This window comes from Bombina bombina, chromosome 11 (assembly GCF_027579735.1).
Source record: "Bombina bombina isolate aBomBom1 chromosome 11, aBomBom1.pri, whole genome shotgun sequence".
In the NCBI taxonomy this organism is placed as follows: domain Eukaryota; kingdom Metazoa; phylum Chordata; class Amphibia; order Anura; family Bombinatoridae; genus Bombina; species Bombina bombina.
This window is the reverse complement of record NC_069509.1, coordinates 12786673-12806123: the sequence shown is the minus strand read 5'-3', so window position 1 is coordinate 12806123 and position 19451 is coordinate 12786673. Positions and strand designations below refer to the sequence as shown.

General features: G+C 36.2%; 1 protein-coding gene across 1 annotated transcript; it reads left to right on the top strand.

The window, feature by feature from the left end:
- Window positions 1-3683: 3683 nt before the first annotated feature.
- LOC128642161 (taste receptor type 2 member 40-like) lies at window positions 3684-4475 on the top strand. Its single transcript, XM_053694841.1, has one exon. It carries the CDS (start codon window positions 3684-3686, stop codon window positions 4473-4475), a length of 792 nt encoding a protein of 263 aa, XP_053550816.1.
- The last annotated feature ends 14976 nt before the right edge of the window (window positions 4476-19451 follow it).

Here is a 19451-nt window from a genome sequence, read left to right as displayed (position 1 = left end):
CCCTTTAATTGTGAAGTGGTTCCTAAAGTGTATGTATTCTAATAGAAAATACATAATCCATCGTTAGAAGGACAAAATGACTAACCCAGGGTGAAAATAATAATTCAACAGCAATACATTGTGATCCATCTGTGCCAACAGCCCAGCATGAATACTAATAGAGCAATATCAATAAAGAAATTGAAAAAATTGTGTGTGCTCATTATATAAAAACTAAACTCCATGTCAATAATAGACATTATAATAATAACATAGATGTATTGAAGCCCATCATCAAAACATGAGTTTAATGGTGGGATAAGAAATATAGTGCAGTGACCTTAAATGAAAACTAAAGGAAACCTTAAAAGCATATGAGGTGATATGTGTATGGTGAATATTGATGGTAAAGTCAGTCATAGTGTAGCTAGGAGCCAAACTAGTGAAAACTAGTATAGTGCAGTAACCTTAAATAGAAACTAAGTGAACTTAAAAGCATATAAAGTGATAGGTGTATAGTAAATAGTTGATGATGAAGTCAATCAGAATATAGCTAGGGGCCAAACTAGATAACTAGTTATCACATTTAAAAATCACATTTCTGGAGACCAATCATGGGTCTATGTGTATATATATATACATCAGGAGGTCATATGGTTAAAAAGCTGCCAGATCCATATTTAGGTTGCGTCCAGAGGGAAACATAGTCTTCAACTTGAAAATCCAGTATGTCTCTCTCTGTCTCAACCTATGAAATCTATTGTAGAGGTGAGATGAAGGGATGGATTCAATAGGGCAAATATTAAATATGTCTAGAGATCCATTATGCTGCAGATTACAGTGTCTGGAGACACTGTCGCCTAGATTTAGAGTTCTGCGTTAGCCGTCAAAAGCAGCGTTAAGGGGTCCTAACGCTGCTTTTGGCCGCCCGCTGGTATTTAGAGTCAGGCAGGAAAGGGTCTACCGCTCACTTTCAAGCTGCGACTTTTCCATACCGCAGATCCCCTTACGCCAAATGCATATCCTATCTTTTCAATGGGATCTTCCTAACGCCGGTATTTAGAGTCTTGGCTGAAGTGAGCGATAGAGCCTCTACCGACAAGATTCCTAACGCCCATGGAAAGGCTGTAGTTAAGAGCTTTATGGGCTAACGCCGGTTTATAAAGCTCTTAACTACAGTGCTCTAAAGTACACTAACACCCATAAACTACCTATGTACCCCTAAACCAAGGTCCCCCCACATCGCCGCCACTATAATACATTTTTTTAACTCCTAATCTGCCGACCGCACATCGCCGCCACCTACATTATCCCTATGAACCCCTACATAATATTTATTAACCCCTAATCTGCCCGCCAAACGTCGCTGCCACCTAACTTCAAGTATTAACCCCTAATCGACCGGACTTCGCCGCTACTATAATAAATGCATTAACCCCTAAACCGACGCACTCCCGCCTCGCAAACACTATAATAAATAGTATTAACCCCTAATTTGCCCCCCCTAACGTCGCCGCCACCTAACTTCAAGTATTAACCTCTAATCTGCCGACCGGACCTCGCCGCTACTATAATAAATGTATTAACCCCTAAAGCTAAGTCTAACCCTAACCCTAACACCCCCTAAGTTAAATATAATTTTAATCTAACGAAATAAATTAACTCTTATTAACTAAAGTCTTCCTATTTAAAACTAAATACTTACTGTAAATAAACCCTAAGATAGCTACAATATAACGAATAATTATATTGTAGCTATTTAGGATTTATATTTATTTTACAGGCAATTTTGCATTTATTTTAACTAGGTACAATAGCTATTAAATAGTTATTAACTATTTAATAGCTACCTAGTTAAAATAATTACAAAATTACCTTTAAAATAAATCCTAACCTAAGTTACAATTAAACTTAACACTACACTATCATTAAAATAATGAAATAAATTAACTAGCAATAACAACAATTAAATACAATTAAATAAACTAAACAAAATAAAAAAAAAAACACTAAATTACAGAAAATAAAAAAAGATTACAAGAATTTTAAACTAATTACACCTACTCTAAGCCCCCTAATAAAATAATAAAAAAATAATAATAAAAGTCCCTACCCTATTCTACATTACAAAGTAATCTGCTCTTTTACCAGCCCTTAAAAGGGCTTTTTGCGGGGCATGCCCCAAAGTAATCAGCTCTTTTGCCTGTAAAAAAAAATACAACCCCCCCAACATTAAAACCCACCACCCACATACCCCTACTCTAACCCACCCAAACCCCCTTAAATAAACCTAACACTACCCCCCTGAAGATCTCCCTACCTTGAGTCGTCTTCACCCAGCCGGGCCAAAGTCTTCATCCGATGGGGCAGAAGAGGACATCCAGACCGACAGAAGTCTTCATCCTATCCGGGCAGAAGAGATCCGGACCGGCAGACATCTTCATCCAAGCGGCATCTTCTATCTTCATCCATCCGACGAGGAGCGGCTCCACCATCAAGACCTCCGGCGCGGAACATCCTTCTTCACCGACGACTACCCGACGAATGAAGGTTCCTTTAAGCGACGTCATCCAAGATGGCGTCCCTCAAATTCCGATTGGCTGATAGGATTCTATCAGCCAATCGGAATTAAGGTAGGAAAAATCTGATTGGCTGATTCAATCAGCCAATCAGATTCAAGTTCAATCCGATTGGCTGATTGGATGAGCCAATAGAATGTGAGGTCAATTCTATTGGCTCATCCAATCAGCCAATCGGATTGAACTTGAATCTCATTGGCTGATTGAATCAGCCAATCAGATTTTTCCTACCTTAATTCCGATTGGCTGATAGAGTCCTATCAGCCAATCGGAATTTGAGGGACGCCATCTTGGATGACGTCACTTAAAGGAATCTTCATTCGTCGGGTAGTCGTCGGTGAAGAAGGATGTTCCGCGCCGGAGGTCTTGAAGATGGAGCCGCTCCTAGTCGGATGGATGAAGATAGAAGATGCCGCTTGGATGAAGATTACTTTGGGGCATGCCCCATAAAAAGCCCTTTTAATGGCTGGTAAAAGAGCTGATTACTTTGTAATGTAGAATAGGGTAGGGACTTTTATTATTTTTTTATTATTTTATTTTATTAGGGGGCTTAGATTAGGTGTAATTAGTTTAAAATTCATGTAATCTTTTTTTATTTTCTGTAATTTAGTGTTGTTGTTTTTTTGTAATTTAGTTTAGTTTATTTAATTGTATTTAATTGTTGTTATTGGTAGTTAATTTATTTAATTAATTTAATGATAGTATGAAGGATGCTCTGACCCTGCTTATCACAGCCACTACAGAATTGGGTTTGCTCAGTATCAGATGAGATGGGAGGTAATTTGTACTTTACTTCTTTTGCATTAAACATCAGGTTTTATGTCAGTTACGCTGAACATGAGATATAAATGCAAATCTCATACATTGGCTTCATCTATTGATCTTCCATGACTAGAACATTTCTTACACTTTGCATGGGCACCTGAATATTTATACTGAGCACTGTAAGTGTAAAGAGCTCACATCAGGGAGATACAAAAGCACCACCGAGAGAAACATAAAATGCTCCCTTCAGTATGGATGGTGACTCTTATGTTAATCACTGCAGTACTGTTAGCTTCTGGTCTTATCTCAAACTTATTCATCCTGGTTGTCATTTTTATGGAACAAAGCAGATTCCTAGTCATGACCCCGAGAAACCAAATCCAGTTTACTATTTGCTTAAACAACATTTGCCTGCAGTTAATGGCATCAATATATTCATTAATGTATAATCTGTCATTTCAATATTTATTTTCGAGGGAATTAAAGGCAGCTGTATTTTTTGTTTTTTACTTTTTTTTCAGTTTTAGTCATTGGCTCTCTGCCTGGCTGTGCATCTTTTACTGTGTGACTGTTGTCAGCTGTAAAAACTGTTTTATAACAGGTCTAAAGATGAGGCTCTCGGTTGTGGTACCAAAGCTGCTGTTGGTCACAGCTCTGGGGTGTTTCTCAATCACTGTCCCCTCCTTTTGGTACCTGAATGTTACCTCTAATCTGGATGTGTCCAGGAACTTGACCACCACCAACACTAATGCTCAAGTCATGTATCATGATAATAATCCCTATCGTGTCGTTACTTACGTTTTTGGATCCATTTTGCCTACCGTTATTTGCATAATATGTTTAATAATTACTGTGACTTCACTCTTGGGACATGTCTGGAAATTAAAATGCACTATGTCCAGTCTGAGGGATTCCCATGATGAGGTTCATTACAAAGCCTGTAAGACTATGTTGTTGCTTGGTAATGTTTTTCTGTTTCTGTTTGTGGTACAGATCATATCTGCATCCTCAAACACAAGTAGTATAAATGTACCAAGACTTATAATGCTTTGTTCATGTCAGATTTACCCTACAGAACTGGCTATTATTCTGATACTGGGGTGCTCCAAACTTAAAAGAGCTCTCTTTAGGATTGCCCGGTGTATGAAATAATACTTAGGTTTGTGGTTGGAAATGTAGCATTTACTTGATGCAGACATGTCAACCATTTAGATCATGTAACCTAGTATTTTATGTCTTTTTAATTATCAAATGCAGTGCAAATGTCTGATTTATTTATGATTTATATTGCACCTGCTACGTTGTAGGAGCCTTACTGTAATTTCTAAAGAGATGGGGTATATAGCTTAATATATGTGTTGTTCACATGTTTACATGAGTATGAAGATATTGCAGTAACTGATCATATGAGGAATTTAATAGAATTATTTGCAATATGTGACACTCTTTTGTAAGATACAGAACTATAGTTCATTTTTGTACTAAATATTAAAAACACAGACTACAATATGCAATATCAATAACACTAAATAATACTCAAACATGCATATCATATACTATAATAATTAGTAATAACATTTGAGTATTAGAGGTTTGGTACATAGCATGATCCACTTTGTCAAGCCATTTCCAATGTTCAGTTAAGTTAAAGAGACAGTACACTGTAAAATTGTTTTTCCATTAATGTATTTTAAATGACTTATTATACCAACTGCAGAGTAGAAAATATTTGAGAAATTCCATTTTCATGCTTATTTGTGTATATGAAGTAGCTGATTTTGTGCTTTGAAACCACAGCCTATTACAATGGGTTGAACTTAAAGGTGATATCAGATCTCATTATGTTTTAAGTTTGTGTAAACAGACTTGCTTCCTTATCTTTTATTTGGCTGGAACACCAAAGCTCAATACATAGAGAGAACAATGGAAAATTATAATTGTATTACTTAACTATCCTGCATCCCACTGAGAGTGTAATCTCTTCTGCTGGCTGTGTATACTTAGGCTATTCAATAGCCTATACTCCAGTATTAATTTGTTCAGTGTAGGTGGCGATACCACAGGCTAAATCAGCTATTTCAAATGCTGAAATAGGAGTAAAGGAGCTACTTGTAACCAATTTAATACATCTAGAAGGTTAAAAAGATCATTGGGAATAATTTAAAGGGGAGAAAATTTTGGGGTGAACTGTCCCTTTAACTTAATATTGATTTAATATAAAATATATGTGATTTATTTCTTGATTTATGTAGTAGCTGATATGGTTTATGAGGCACGCTTTTTGTTATTAAGATTATAGAATTCATAGGTACTGCATATGGCCTAGACTACAAGTGGAGTGCAAACAAGTTAGCACTTCCAATTTTACTCTGATATTACACAATACAAGTAAAATATTAGCACAGAGTGAGAGCCTAGGGCGAAATAGCATCAGGATGCTGGATACAGGAGGTGCACTAAATCCCTTATATTTAATACTTATACAGAGAGAGCACTATATAAGCACTATATCATTTAGGCTTGATCACTTGTTATGTTAGAATAAAGTAATGTAGTTCCATCTTCATTCTTTTAATGATCTAAATGCCAGAGGAATATAATTGAACATGATTGAGTTAATTAATGTTTTATTTATTTTTCTCTGTAGCTACTCTGTGCTAATAATTACAACAATTTTTTTATGTATTTCTCTACAATCCTGAAGTAAAGGATTCATATAGGTTTGGTTTAAATTAGTTTTAAATGAGGATCAATTAAATGAAACACAAAATACATCATAGAACTGTATAGAGGGCACAAAACATAATATTTATACTTAGTGATCTCATCTGATTAGACTAAGAGACTATAAACATGTCTCTTTGTAGCCAGCAAGGCTAGCTTTTAGGAGATAGCAAAGACGTTGCAAGGTCATTTGATGGTATGCAAAGAATTATTATTGTAAGCAAGCTTAGTTAGATTTAAAGGGACAGTCAACACCAGAATTGTTGTTGTTTTAAAAGATAGATAATCCCTTAATTACCAAGTCCCCTGTTTTGCATAACCAACAGTTATAATTATACACATTTTACCTCTGTACTTACCTTGTATCTAATCCTCAGCACACTGCCCCCTTATTGCAGTTCTTTTGACAGACTTGCATTTTAGCCAATCAGATCTGTCTCCATGGTAAATTCACGTGCATGAGCTAAATGCTATCTATATGAAACACGTGAACTAATGCCCTCTAGTGAAAAACTATCAAAATGCATTTAGATTAGAGGCGGCCTTCAAGGTCTAAGAAATTAGCATATGACCTTCCTAAATTTAGCTTTCAACTAAGAATACCAAAAGAACAAAGCAAAATTGGTGATAAAAGTAAATTGGAAAGTTGTTTAAAATTACATGCCCTATTTGAAACATGAAAGTTTTTTTGGACTTGACTGTCCCTTTAACTATGAGTATTTTGGATACTAATGAATTTAATTTGTTGTGTAAGTTTTCCTATCTAATATACTGTATAATACAAATATAAATATTCTGACATTATACTTTTAAATTCATTTCTTAATATTAATAATGGATACAAAAATAACAATAATGTGGTTAACACAGAAAATTGAATAAACTAAAATTAAAATGTGCAACAAAAACCACACACAAATAGTGATGATAATACAGACCAATATGCAGGAATATATCCAAAGTGAAAAGTCTTTAATAGAAACACAAATACAAATAGTTCAAACAGTGTTCCTCAAAAGGATGAGAAAAAAAAAATGATAGCATAATACTGTTTAAATCTTCACTCCCCAGATTGAAGACAGACCCAGAATATTCACATTAGTTAGAGATTCAACAGCTCAAGATAATTATCTCTATTGTGCTCTGTGTATTAATTTGATTTGTTTAGTAAATTCTAACTAATTTACTGCATTTTAATAAAAATATACAGTATATTCTGACATTATTCTCCCTCAAATTAATTTCTTATTATTAATAAAGAAAAAGAAAAATATGTTGTACTCTGAAAATGTCTTTATAAGAAACCAGGCGATAAGCCTGCCCAGAGGGGCAGTCTATTTAAAAAAAACTACAACCCCCAAAGCTAAAATTACAAAAAATAAAAAATGTAAAATTACAGAAAAAAATAAACAAAGTTATCCAAAATAAATATTAAACCTGAACTAATAGCCCTATACAAATAAATACACCCCCCACAAAATAAATATTAAACCTTAACTCTAATCTTTCTTCAAACCCAAAACGTTTGCTCTCCACTTTCAATACTCTTCTCCGCCCTCCCCCACCTCCTAATACAACTTCTCTGTCAGCTCAAGACTTTGCCAACCACTTCCATAACAAAATCAACTCCATCAGAAATGAAATCAGCTCTCAACATAATTCCATTCTCTCACCCCCTCAAATGCTCTCAATCAACCACAACCCACATAACCTTAAACTTAGCTCATTCTCCCCTGTTACTGAGGAAGAAGTTTCAGCACTTATACTGCGCTCTCACCTCACTACCTGTCCCCTTGACCCTATCCCCTCACATCTACTCCCCTCCCTCTCTGCCACCCTTACCCCTATACTCACACACACTTTCAACCTCTCCTTCAGCACCGGTATATTTCCCTCATCGCTGAAACATGCACTGGTCACACCTATCCTCAAAAAACCTTCCCTTGATCCTACCTTCCCGTCCAACTACCGACCTATTTCCCTCCTCCCTCTTGCATCAAAGCTTCTCAAAAAACTAGCTTATGCACGCCTTTCCCATTTCCTTACAATAAACTCCCTCCTTGACCCGTTGCAATCTGGATTTCGTCCCCATCACTCCACAGAAACAGCAATTGTTAAAGTTACCAATGACCTACTTACAGCAAAATCAAAAAGCCACTTCTCTCTGCTTATTCTCCTTGATCTGTCTGCAGCCTTTGACACTGTTGACCACCCTCTCTTGCTCCAAACCCTCCAATCCTTCGGCATATGTGACACAGCCCTCTCGTGGCTCTCTTCCTACCTGTCAAACCATACCTTTAGTGTAGCCTTCTCTGGAGCCTCCTCTGCCCCGTCACCACTTTCTGTCGGAGTACCGCAAGGCTCTGTCCTTGGTCCCCTTCTCTTCTTAATCTACACGTCATCACTAGGTTCCCTAATAAAGTCCCATGGTTTACAATATAATTTGTATGCCGACGACACCCAAATCTACTTCTCTGCACCAGACCTTTCTCCTTCCTTGCTAACCCGTGTCACTAACTGTCTTTCTCACATCTCCAACTGGATGTCCTCTCACTACCTCAAGCTAAATCTCTCCAAAACTGAGCTCCTTATTTTCCCCCTTCTTCAAAACTCTCCACCCCCAATCTCTCTATAACTGTCAACAACTCCATCATTACCCCTACCCCGCATGCCCGATGTCTCGGGGTCACATTTGACTCAGATCTTTCTTTCACTCCTCACATTCAGTCTTTGGCTAAAGCCTGCCGCTTCCACCTTAAAAACATCTCTAAAATTAGACACTTCCTTACACAAGACACAACTAAGATTTTAATCCACTCTCTCATCCTCTCCTGCCTTGATTACTGCAACTCTGTCCTCTCTGGTCTCCCCACCTACTGCCTAGCTCCTTTACAATCCTTAATGAATGCCTCTGCCAGACTCATCTTCCTTACAAGTCGCTCTTCATCTGCTGCACCTCTCTGCCAATCTCTTCACTGGCTTCCTCTTGCTTCTAGGATCAAACACAAAATTCTCACTCTGACATACAAAGCCCTCAACTGCACTGCTCCCCCCTATATCTCAGATCTTGTCTCCAGATCCTCTCCCTCCCATTCCCTTCGCTCTGCTCAAGACCTCCTACTCTCCTCCTCTCTTGTCACCTCATCACACTCCCGTTTACAGGACTTCTCCAGACTGGATCCCATCTTGTGGAACTCTCTGCCTTGCTCCACAAGACTCTCTTCTAGTTTTAAAAGCTTCAAGTGCTCCCTAAAGACTCTACTGTTCAGGGATGCATACAACCTACGCTAACCTTACTTTATACCAGTTCCTCTCCACCATTGCTATCCCCTGAACCCCCCTAGCATGTAAGCTTAAGAGTCCAGCTGTTTGTTGATCACCTTCTCAAGAGCTGACTACAAAAGTGCAATTCTTGGCAGGGCCCTCTACCCATTTGATCCCTATAACTGTTTTTTTTGTACTCCGCCTTTGTTAATAGCACTGCAGAATCTGATGGCGCTCTACAAATAACCGATAATAATAATAATAATAATAATAATAATAGCCCTATACAAATAAAAACACCCTCCCACAAAATAAATATTAAACCTGAACTAATAGACCTATACAAATAAAAACACCCCCCGCAAAATAAATATTAAACCTGAACTAATAGCCCTATACAAATAAAAACACCCCCTACAAAATAAATATTAAACCTGAACTAATAGCCCTATACAAATAAAAACACCCCCCCAAAATAAATATTAAACCTAAACTAATAGCCCTATAAAAATAAACACCCCCCCACAAAATAAATATTAAACCTGAACTAATAGCCCTTTACAAATAACCCCCCCAAACACAAAATAAATATTAAACCTGAACTAATAGCCCTATACAAATAAAAACACCCCCCACACAAAATAAATATTAAACCTTAACTAATAGCCCTATACAAATAAAAATACCCCCCAACAAAATAAATATTAAACCTGAACTAATTGCCCTATACAAATAAAAACACCCCCCAAAAAAATAAATATTAAACCTGAACTTATAGCCCTATACATATAAAAACACCCCCCCCACAAAATAAATATTACAAATAACCCCCCACAAAATAAATATTAAACCTGAACTAATAGCCCTATACAAATAAAAACACCCCCCACAAAATAAATATTAAACCTGAACTAATAGCCCTATACAAATAAAAACACCCCCCCCCCACAAAATAAATATTAAACCTGAACTAATAGCCCTATACAAATAAAAACATCCCCCCAAAATAAATATTAAACCTGAACTAATAGCCCTATAAAAATAACCCCCCCCAAAATATATATTAAACCTGAACTAATAGCCCTATAAAAAATAAACACCCCCCAAAAAAATAAATATTAAACCTTGATCTAATAGCCCTTTACAAATAACCCCCCCACACACAAAATAAATATTAAACCTGAACTAATAGCCCTATACAAATAAAAACACCCCCCACACAAAATAAATATTAAACCTGAACTAATAGCCCTATACAAATAAAAATACCCCCCACAAAATAAATATTAAACCTGAACTAATGGCCCTATACAAATAAAAACACCCCCCCCAAAAAAATAAATATTAAACCTGAACTAATAGCCCTATACATATAAAAACACCCCCCCCCACAAAATAAATATTACAAATAACCCCCCACAAAATAAATATTAAACCTGAACTAATAGCCCTATACAAATAAAAACACCCCCCCACAAAATAAATATTAAACCTGAACTAATAGCCCTATACAAATAAACCCCCCCCACACACAAAATAAATATTAAACCTGAACTAATAGCCCTATACAAATAAAAACAACCCCCCCAAAATAAATATTAAACCTGAACGAATAGCCCTATAAAAATAACCCCCCACAAAATAAATATTAAACCTGAACTAATAGCCCGATACAAATAAAAACACCCCCACCCACAAAATAAATATTAAACCTGAACTAATAGCCCTATACAAATAAAAACACCCCCCCCCACACACAAAATAAATATTAAACCTGAACTAATAGCACTATAAAAATAAAAACACCCCCCCACAAAATAAATATTAAACCTGAACTAATAGCCCTATACAAATAAAAACACCCCCCACACACAAAATAAATATTAAACCTGAACTAATAGCCCTATAAAAATAAAAACACCCCCGCCACAAAATACACAAAATAAATATTAAACCTGAACTAATAGCCCTATACAAATAAAAAGACCCCCACAAAATAAATATTAAACCTGAACTAATAGCCCTATAAAAATAAAAACACCCCCCCACACACAAAATAAATATTAAACCTGAACTAATAGTCCTATACAAATAAAAACACCCCCCCACAAAATAAATATTAAACCTGAACTAATAACCCTATACAAATTAAAACACCCCCCCACAAAATAAATATTAAACCTGAACTAATAGCCCTATAAAAATAAAAACACCCCCCCACACAAAATAAATATTAAACCTGAACTAATAGCCCTATTCAAATAAAACACCCCCCCACAAAATAAATATTAAACCTGAACTAATAGCCCTATACAAATAAAAACACCACCGCCACAAAATAAATATTAAACCTGAACTAATAGCCCTATACAAATACCCCCCAACCACAAAATAAATATTAAACCTGAACTAATAGCCCTATACAAATAACCACCCCCACACACAAAATAAATATTAAACCTGAACTAATAGCCCTATACAAATAAAAACACCCCCCCACGCAAAATAAATATTAAACCTGAACTAATAGCCCTATAAAAATAAAAATGCCCCCCCAACAAAATAAATATTAAACCAGAACTAATGGCCCTATACAAATAAAAACACCCCCAAAAAATAAATATTAAAATTGAACTAATAGCCCTATACATATAAAAACACCCCCCCACAAAATAAATATTACAAATAACCCCCCATAAAATAAATATTAAACCTGAACTAATAGCCCTATACAAATAAAAACACCCCCCCCCAAAAATAAATATTAAACCTGAACTAATAGCCCTATACAAATAAAAACAACCCCCCCACACAAAATAAATATTAAACCTGAACTAATAGCCCTATACAAATAAAAACACCCCCCCCCCCCCAAAATAAATATTAAACCTGAACTAATAGCCCTATAAAAATAACCCCCCCACAAAATAAATATTAAACCTGAACTAATAGCCCGATACAAATAAAAACACCCCCACCCAAAAAATAAATATTAAACCTGAACTAATAGCCCTATACAAATAAAAACACCCCCCCCACACACACAAAATAAATATTAAACCTGAACTAATAGCCCTATACAAATAAAAACACCCCCCCCACACACACAAAATAAATATTAAACCTGAACTAATAGCACTATACAAATAAAAACAACCCCACACACAAAATAAATATTAAACCTGAACTAATAGCCCTATACAAATAAACCCCCCCCCCACAAAATAAATATTAAACCTGAACTAATAGCCCCATACAAATAAAAATACCCCCCCAAAATAAATATTAAACCTGAACTAATAGCCCTATACAAATAAAAACACCCCCCCCCCCAGAAAATAAATATTAAACCTGAACTAATAGCCCTATACAAATAACCCCCCCCCCCACAAAATAAATATTAAACCTGAACTAATAGCCCCATACAAATAAAAATACCCCCCCAAAATAAATATTAAACCTGAACTAATAGCCCTATAAAAATAAAAACACCCCCGCCACAAAATACACAAAATAAATATTAAACCTGAACTAATAGCCCTATACAAATAAAAACATCCCCCACAAAATAAATATTAAACCTGAACTAATAGCCCTATAAAAATAATAACACCCCCCCCCACAAAATAAATATTAAACCTGAACTAATAACCCTATACAAATACCCCCCCCCCACAAAATAAATATTAAACCTGAACTAATAGCCCTATACAAATAACCCCCCTCCACAAAATAAATATTAAACCTGAACTAATAGCCCTATACAAATAAAAACACCCCCCCACAAAATAAATATTAAACCTGAACTAATAGCCCTATACAAATAAAAACACCCCCGCCACAAAATAAATATTAAACCTGAACTAACAGCCCTATACAAATACCACCCCCCACAAAATAAATATTAAACCTGAACTAATAGCCCTATACAAATAAAAACACCTCCCATAAAATAAATATTAAACCTGAACTAATAGCCCTATACAAATAACCCCCCCACAAAATAAATATTAAACCTGAACTAATAGCCCTATACAAAAAAAACACCCCCCAACACAAAATAAATATTAAACCTGAACTAATAGCCCTATACAAATAAAAACACCCACCCAAAATAAATATTAAACCAGAACTAATAGCCCTAAAAAAATAAACACCCCCACAAAATAAATATTAAACCTGAACTAATAGCCCTATACAAATAAAAACACCCCCCCAAAATAAATATTAAACCTGAACTAATAGCCCTATAAAAATAACCCCCCCCCCCAAATAAATATTAAACCTGAACTAATAGCCCTATAAAAATAAACACCCCCCCCCCACAAAATGAATATTAAACCTTGATCTAATAGCCCTTTACAAATAACCCCCCCACACACAAAATAAATATTAAACCTGAACTAATAGCCCTATACAAATAAAAACACCCCCCACACAAAATAAATATTAAACCTGAACTAATAGCCCTATACAAATAAAAATACCCCCCACAAAATAAATATTAAACCTGAACTAATGGCCCTATACAAATAAAAACACCCCCCCAAAAAATAAATATTAAACCTGAACTAATAGCCCTATACATATAGAAACACCCCCCCCCACAAAATAAATATTACAAATAACCCCCCACAAAATAAATATTAAACCTGAACTAATAGCCCTATACAAATAAAAACACCCCCCACAAAATAAATATTAAACCTGAACTAATAGCCCTATACAAATAAAAACACCCCCCCACACAAAATAAATATTAAACCTGAACTAATAGCCCTATACAAATAAAAACACCCCCCCAAAATAAATATTAAACCTGAACTAATAGCCCTATAAAAATAACCCCCCCACAAAATAAATATTAAACCTGAACTAATAGCCCGATACAAATTAAAACACCCCCCCACAAAATAAATATTAAACCTGAACTAATAGCCCTATACAAATAACCCCCCCCACAAAATAAATATTAAACCTGAACTAATAGCCCTATACAAATAAAACACCCCCCCCACAAAATAAATATTAAACCTGAACTAATAGCCCTATACAAATAAAAACACCCCCCCCCCACAAAATAAATATTAAACCTGAACTAATAACCCTATACAAATTAAAACACCCCCCCACAAAATAAATATTAAACCTGAACTAATAGCCCTATACAAATAACCCCCCCCCACAAAATAAATATTAAACCTGAACTAATAGCCCTATACAAATAACCCCCCCCCCCACAAAATAAATATTAAACCTGAACTAATAGCCCTATACAAATAAAAACACCACCGCCACAAAATAAAACATAATTTATGTGAGAACTTACCTGATAAATTCATTTCTTTCATATTAGCAAGAGTCCATGAGCTAGTGACGTATGGGATATACATTCCTACCAGGAGGGGCAAAGTTTCCCAAACCTTAAAATGCCTATAAATACACCCCTCACCACACCCACAATTCAGTTTAACGAATAGCCAAGAAGTGGGGTGATAAGAAAAAAGTGCGAAAGCATATAAAATAAGGAATTGGAATAATTGTGCTTTATACAAAAAAATCAAAACCACCACAAAAAAGGGCGGGCCTCATGGACTCTTGCTAATATGAAGGAAATGAATTTATCAGGTAAGTTCTCACATAAATTATGTTTTCTTTCATGTAATTAGCAAGAGTCCATGAGCTAGTGACGTATGGGATAATGACTACCCAAGATGTGGATCTTTCCACACAAGAGTCACTAGAGAGGGAGGGATAAAATAAAGACAGCCAATTCCTGCTGAAAATAATCCACACCCAGAATAAAATTTAATGAAAAAACATAAGCAGAAGATTCAAACTGAAACCACTGCCTGAAGTACGTTTCTACCAAAAACTGCTTGAGAAGAAGAAAACACATCAAAATGGTAGAATTTAGTAAAAGTATGCAAAGAGGACCAAGTTGCTGTTTTGCAAATCTGATCAACCGAAGCTTCATTCTTAAACGCCCAGGAAGTAGAAACTGACCTAGTAGAATGAGCTGTAATCCTTTGAGGCGGAGTGTTACCCGACTCAACATAGGCATGATGAAATAAAGATTTCAACCAAGATGCCAAAGAAATGGCAGAAGCTTTCTGGTCTTTTCTAGAACCGGAAAAGATGACAAATAGACTAGAAGTCTTTCGGAAAGACTTAGTAGCTTCAACATAATATTACAAAGCTCTAACAGCATCCAAAGAATGCAATGATTTCTCCTTAGAATTCATAGGATTAGGACATAATGAAGGAACCACAATTTCTCTACTAATGTTGTTAGAATTCACAACCTTAGGTAAAAAATTCAAAAGAAGTTCGCAGCACCGCCTTATCCTGATGCAAAATCAGAAAAGGAGACTCACAAAAAATAGTAGATAATTCAGAGACTCTTCTGGCAGAAGAGATGGCCAAAAGAAACAAAACTTTCCAAGAAAGTTATATAACGACCAAAGAATGCATGGGTTCAAAAGGAGGAGCTTGAAGAGCCCCCAGAACCAAATTCAAACTCCAAGGAGGAGAAATTGACTTAATGACAAGTTTTATACGAACCAAAGCTTGTACAAAACAATGAATATCAGGAAGATTAGCAATCCTTCTGTGAAAAAGAACAGAAAGAGCAGAGATTTGTCTTACAAGAAACTTGCGGACAAACCTTTATCTAAACCATCCTGAAGAAATATAAGTCTTCCAGACTCTATAATATATCTCTCTAGATACAGATTTACGAGCCTGTCACATAGTATCAATCACAGAGTCAGAGAAACCTCTTTGACCAACAATCAAGCTTTCAAACTCCACACCTTAAAACTAAGGTTTTGAGATCCTGATGGAAAAAAGAACCTTGAGACAGAAAGACTGGTCTTAACGGAAGAGTCCACAGCCGGCAAGAGGCCATCCGGACAAGATCCGCATACCAAAACCTGTGAGGCCATGCTGGAGCTACCAGCAGGACAAACGAGCATTCCTTTAGAACATTGGAGAATACCCTTGGAAGAAGAACTAGAGGCGGAAAGATATAGGCAGGATGACACTTGTAAGGAAGAGATAATGCATCCACTGCCTCCGCCCGAGGATCCCGGGATCCGGACAGATACCAGGGAAGTTTCTTGTTTAGATGAGAAGCCATCAGATCTATTTCTGGAAGTTCCCACATTTGAACAATCTGAGGAAATACCTCTGGGTGAAGACCATTCGCCCAGGTGCAACGTTTGGCGACTGAGATAATCCGCTTTCCAATTGTCCATACCTGGGATATGAACCGCAGAGATTAGACAGGAGCTGGATTCCGCCCAAACCAAAATTCGAGATACTTCTTTCATAGCCAGAGGACTGTGAGTCCCGCCTTGATGATTGATGTATGCCACAGTTGTGACATTGTTTATCTAAAAACAAATGAACAACTCTCTCTTCAGAAGAGGCCAAGACTGAAGAGCTCTGAAAATTGCACGGAGTTCCAAAATATTGATCGGAAATCTCACCTCCTGAGATTCCCAAACCCCTTGTGCCGTCAGATACCCCCACACAGCTCCCCAACCTGTAAGACTTGTATCTGTTGAGATTATAGTCCAGGTCGGAAGAACAAGAAGCCCCCTGAACTAAACGATGGTGATCTGTCCACCAAGTCAGAGAGTGTCGTATAATCGGTTTAAAGATATTAATTGAGATATCTTTGAGTAATCCCTGCACCATTGGTTCAGCATACAGAGCTGAAGAAGGTCGCATGTGAAAATGAGCAAAGGAGATCGCATCTGATGCGGCAGTCCTAAGACCTAAAATTTCCATGCATAAGGCTACCGAAGGGAATGATTGTGACTGAAGGTTTTGACAAGCTGATATCAATGTTAAAATTCTCTTGTCTGACAAGGACAGTCATAGACACTGAATCTATCTAGAAACCTAAAAAGGTTACCCTTGTCTGAGGAATCAATGAACTGATTGGTAAATTGATCCTCCAACCATGAACTTGAAGAAACAACACAAGTCGATTCGTATGAGATTCTTTGAAAATGAGAAGACTGAGCAAGTACCCAGATATCGTCCAATCAGGAAATACCAAAACCCTGTTCTCTGATTACAGAAAGAAGGGCACCGAGAACCAAAAAAATTCTTGGAACTGAGGCTAGGCCAAACGGTAGAGCCACAAAACTGGTAATGCTTGTCTAAAAAGAGAATCTCAGACACTAAAAGTGATCTGGATGAATCGGAATATGCAGATACACATCCTGTAAATCTATTGTAGACAAATAATGCCCTTGCTAAACAAAAGGCAGGATAGTCCTACAGTAACCATCTTGAATGTTGGTATCTTTACATAACGATTCAATATTGATAGATCCGGAACTGGTCTGAAGGAATTGACCTTCTTTGGTACAATGAAGAGATAAAATAAAACCCCAGCCCCTGTTCCAGAACTGGAACTGGCATAACTACTCCAGCCAACTCTAGATCTGAAACACATTTCAGAAATGCTGAGCCTTTGCTGTGTTAACTGGGACACGGGAAAGAAAAAAATCTCTTAGCAGGAGGCCTTAACTGAAGCCAATTCTGTACCTTTCTAAAAACAATGTTCTGAAACCAGAGATTGAGAACGGAATTGATCCAAATAACTTTGAAGAAAACGTAATCTGCCCCATACCAGCTGAGCTGGAATAAGGTCCGCACCTTCATGGGTACTTAGGAGCTGGCTATAGGTTTTCTATAAGGCTTGGATATACTCCAAACTGGAAATAGTTTCCAAACTGATACCTTTCCTGAGGATGAAGGATCAGGCTTTTGTTCCTTATCATGAGGAAAGGAACGAAAATGATTATTAGACCTAAATTTACCTTAGATTTTTTATCCTTTGGTAAAAAAGTTCCCTTCCTTCCAGAAACAGTTGAGATAATAATGTATTACCCTGGAAAGAAAGGGAAAGCAAAGGTGACTTAGAAGACATATCAGCATTCCAAGTTTAATCCATAAAGCTAAAATAGCTAGAGACATATACCTGACATCAACTCTAATGATATCAAAAGATGGTATCACCAATAAAATTATTAGCATGTTATAGAATAATAATAATGCTATAAAATTATGATCTGTTACTTGTTGCGCTAAAGCTTCTAACCAAAAAGTTGAGGCTGCAGCAACATCCGCTAAAAATATAGCAGGTCTAAGAAGATTACCTGAACATAAGTAAGCTTTTCTTAGAAAGGATTCAATTATCCTATCTAAAGGATCCTTAAATTAAGTACTATCTGTCGTAGGAATAGTAGCACATTTAGCAGGAGTAGAGACAGCCCCATAACCTTAGGGATTTTGTCCCCAAAAAAACTCTAATCTGTCAGATGGCACAGGATATAATTGCTTAAACGTTTAGAAGGAGTAAAAGAATTACCCAAATTATTCCATTCCCTGGAAATTACTTCAGAAATAGCATCAGGGAGATTAAACACTTCTGGAATAACTACAGGAGATTTAAAAACCTTATTCAAACGTTTAGATTTAGTATCAAGAGGACCAGAATCCTCTATTTCTAATGCAATTAATACTTCTTTAAATAAAGAACGAATAAATTCCATCTTGAACAAATACAAAGATTTATCAGCATCAACCTCTGAGACAGAAACCTCTGAACCAGAAGAACCATTATCAGTATCAGAATGATGATGTTCATTTAAAAATTCATCTGAAAAAAGAGAAGTTTTAAAAGACTTTTATGTAAACTAGAAGGAGAAATAACAGGCATAGCCTTCTTAATGGATTTAAAAAAAAAAAAAAAAAAAAAAAAAAATCTCTTATGTTTATCAGGAACACTCTGAAAATTAGATGTTGACGGAACAGCAACAGGTAATGTAACAGTACTAAAGGAAATTTTATCTGCATTAATAAGTTTGTCATGACATGCAATACAAACAACAGCTGGAGAAACAGATACCAAAAAATATAGCAGATACACTTAGCTTGGTAGCTCCAGCACTAGACAGCGATTTTCCTGTAGTATCTTCTGACTCAGATGCAACGTGAGACATCTTGCAATATGTAAGAGAAAAAACAACATATAAAGCAAAATTGATCAAATTCCTTAAATGACAGTTTCAGGAATGGGAAAAAATGCCAAAGAACAAGCTTCTAGCAACCAGAAGC

Bases quoted from the DNA above. Each gene is read 5' to 3' on its own strand.
- LOC128642161 (XM_053694841.1), top strand. From the start codon at position 3,684: ATGACCCCGAGAAACCAAATCCAGTTTACTATTTGCTTAAACAACATT.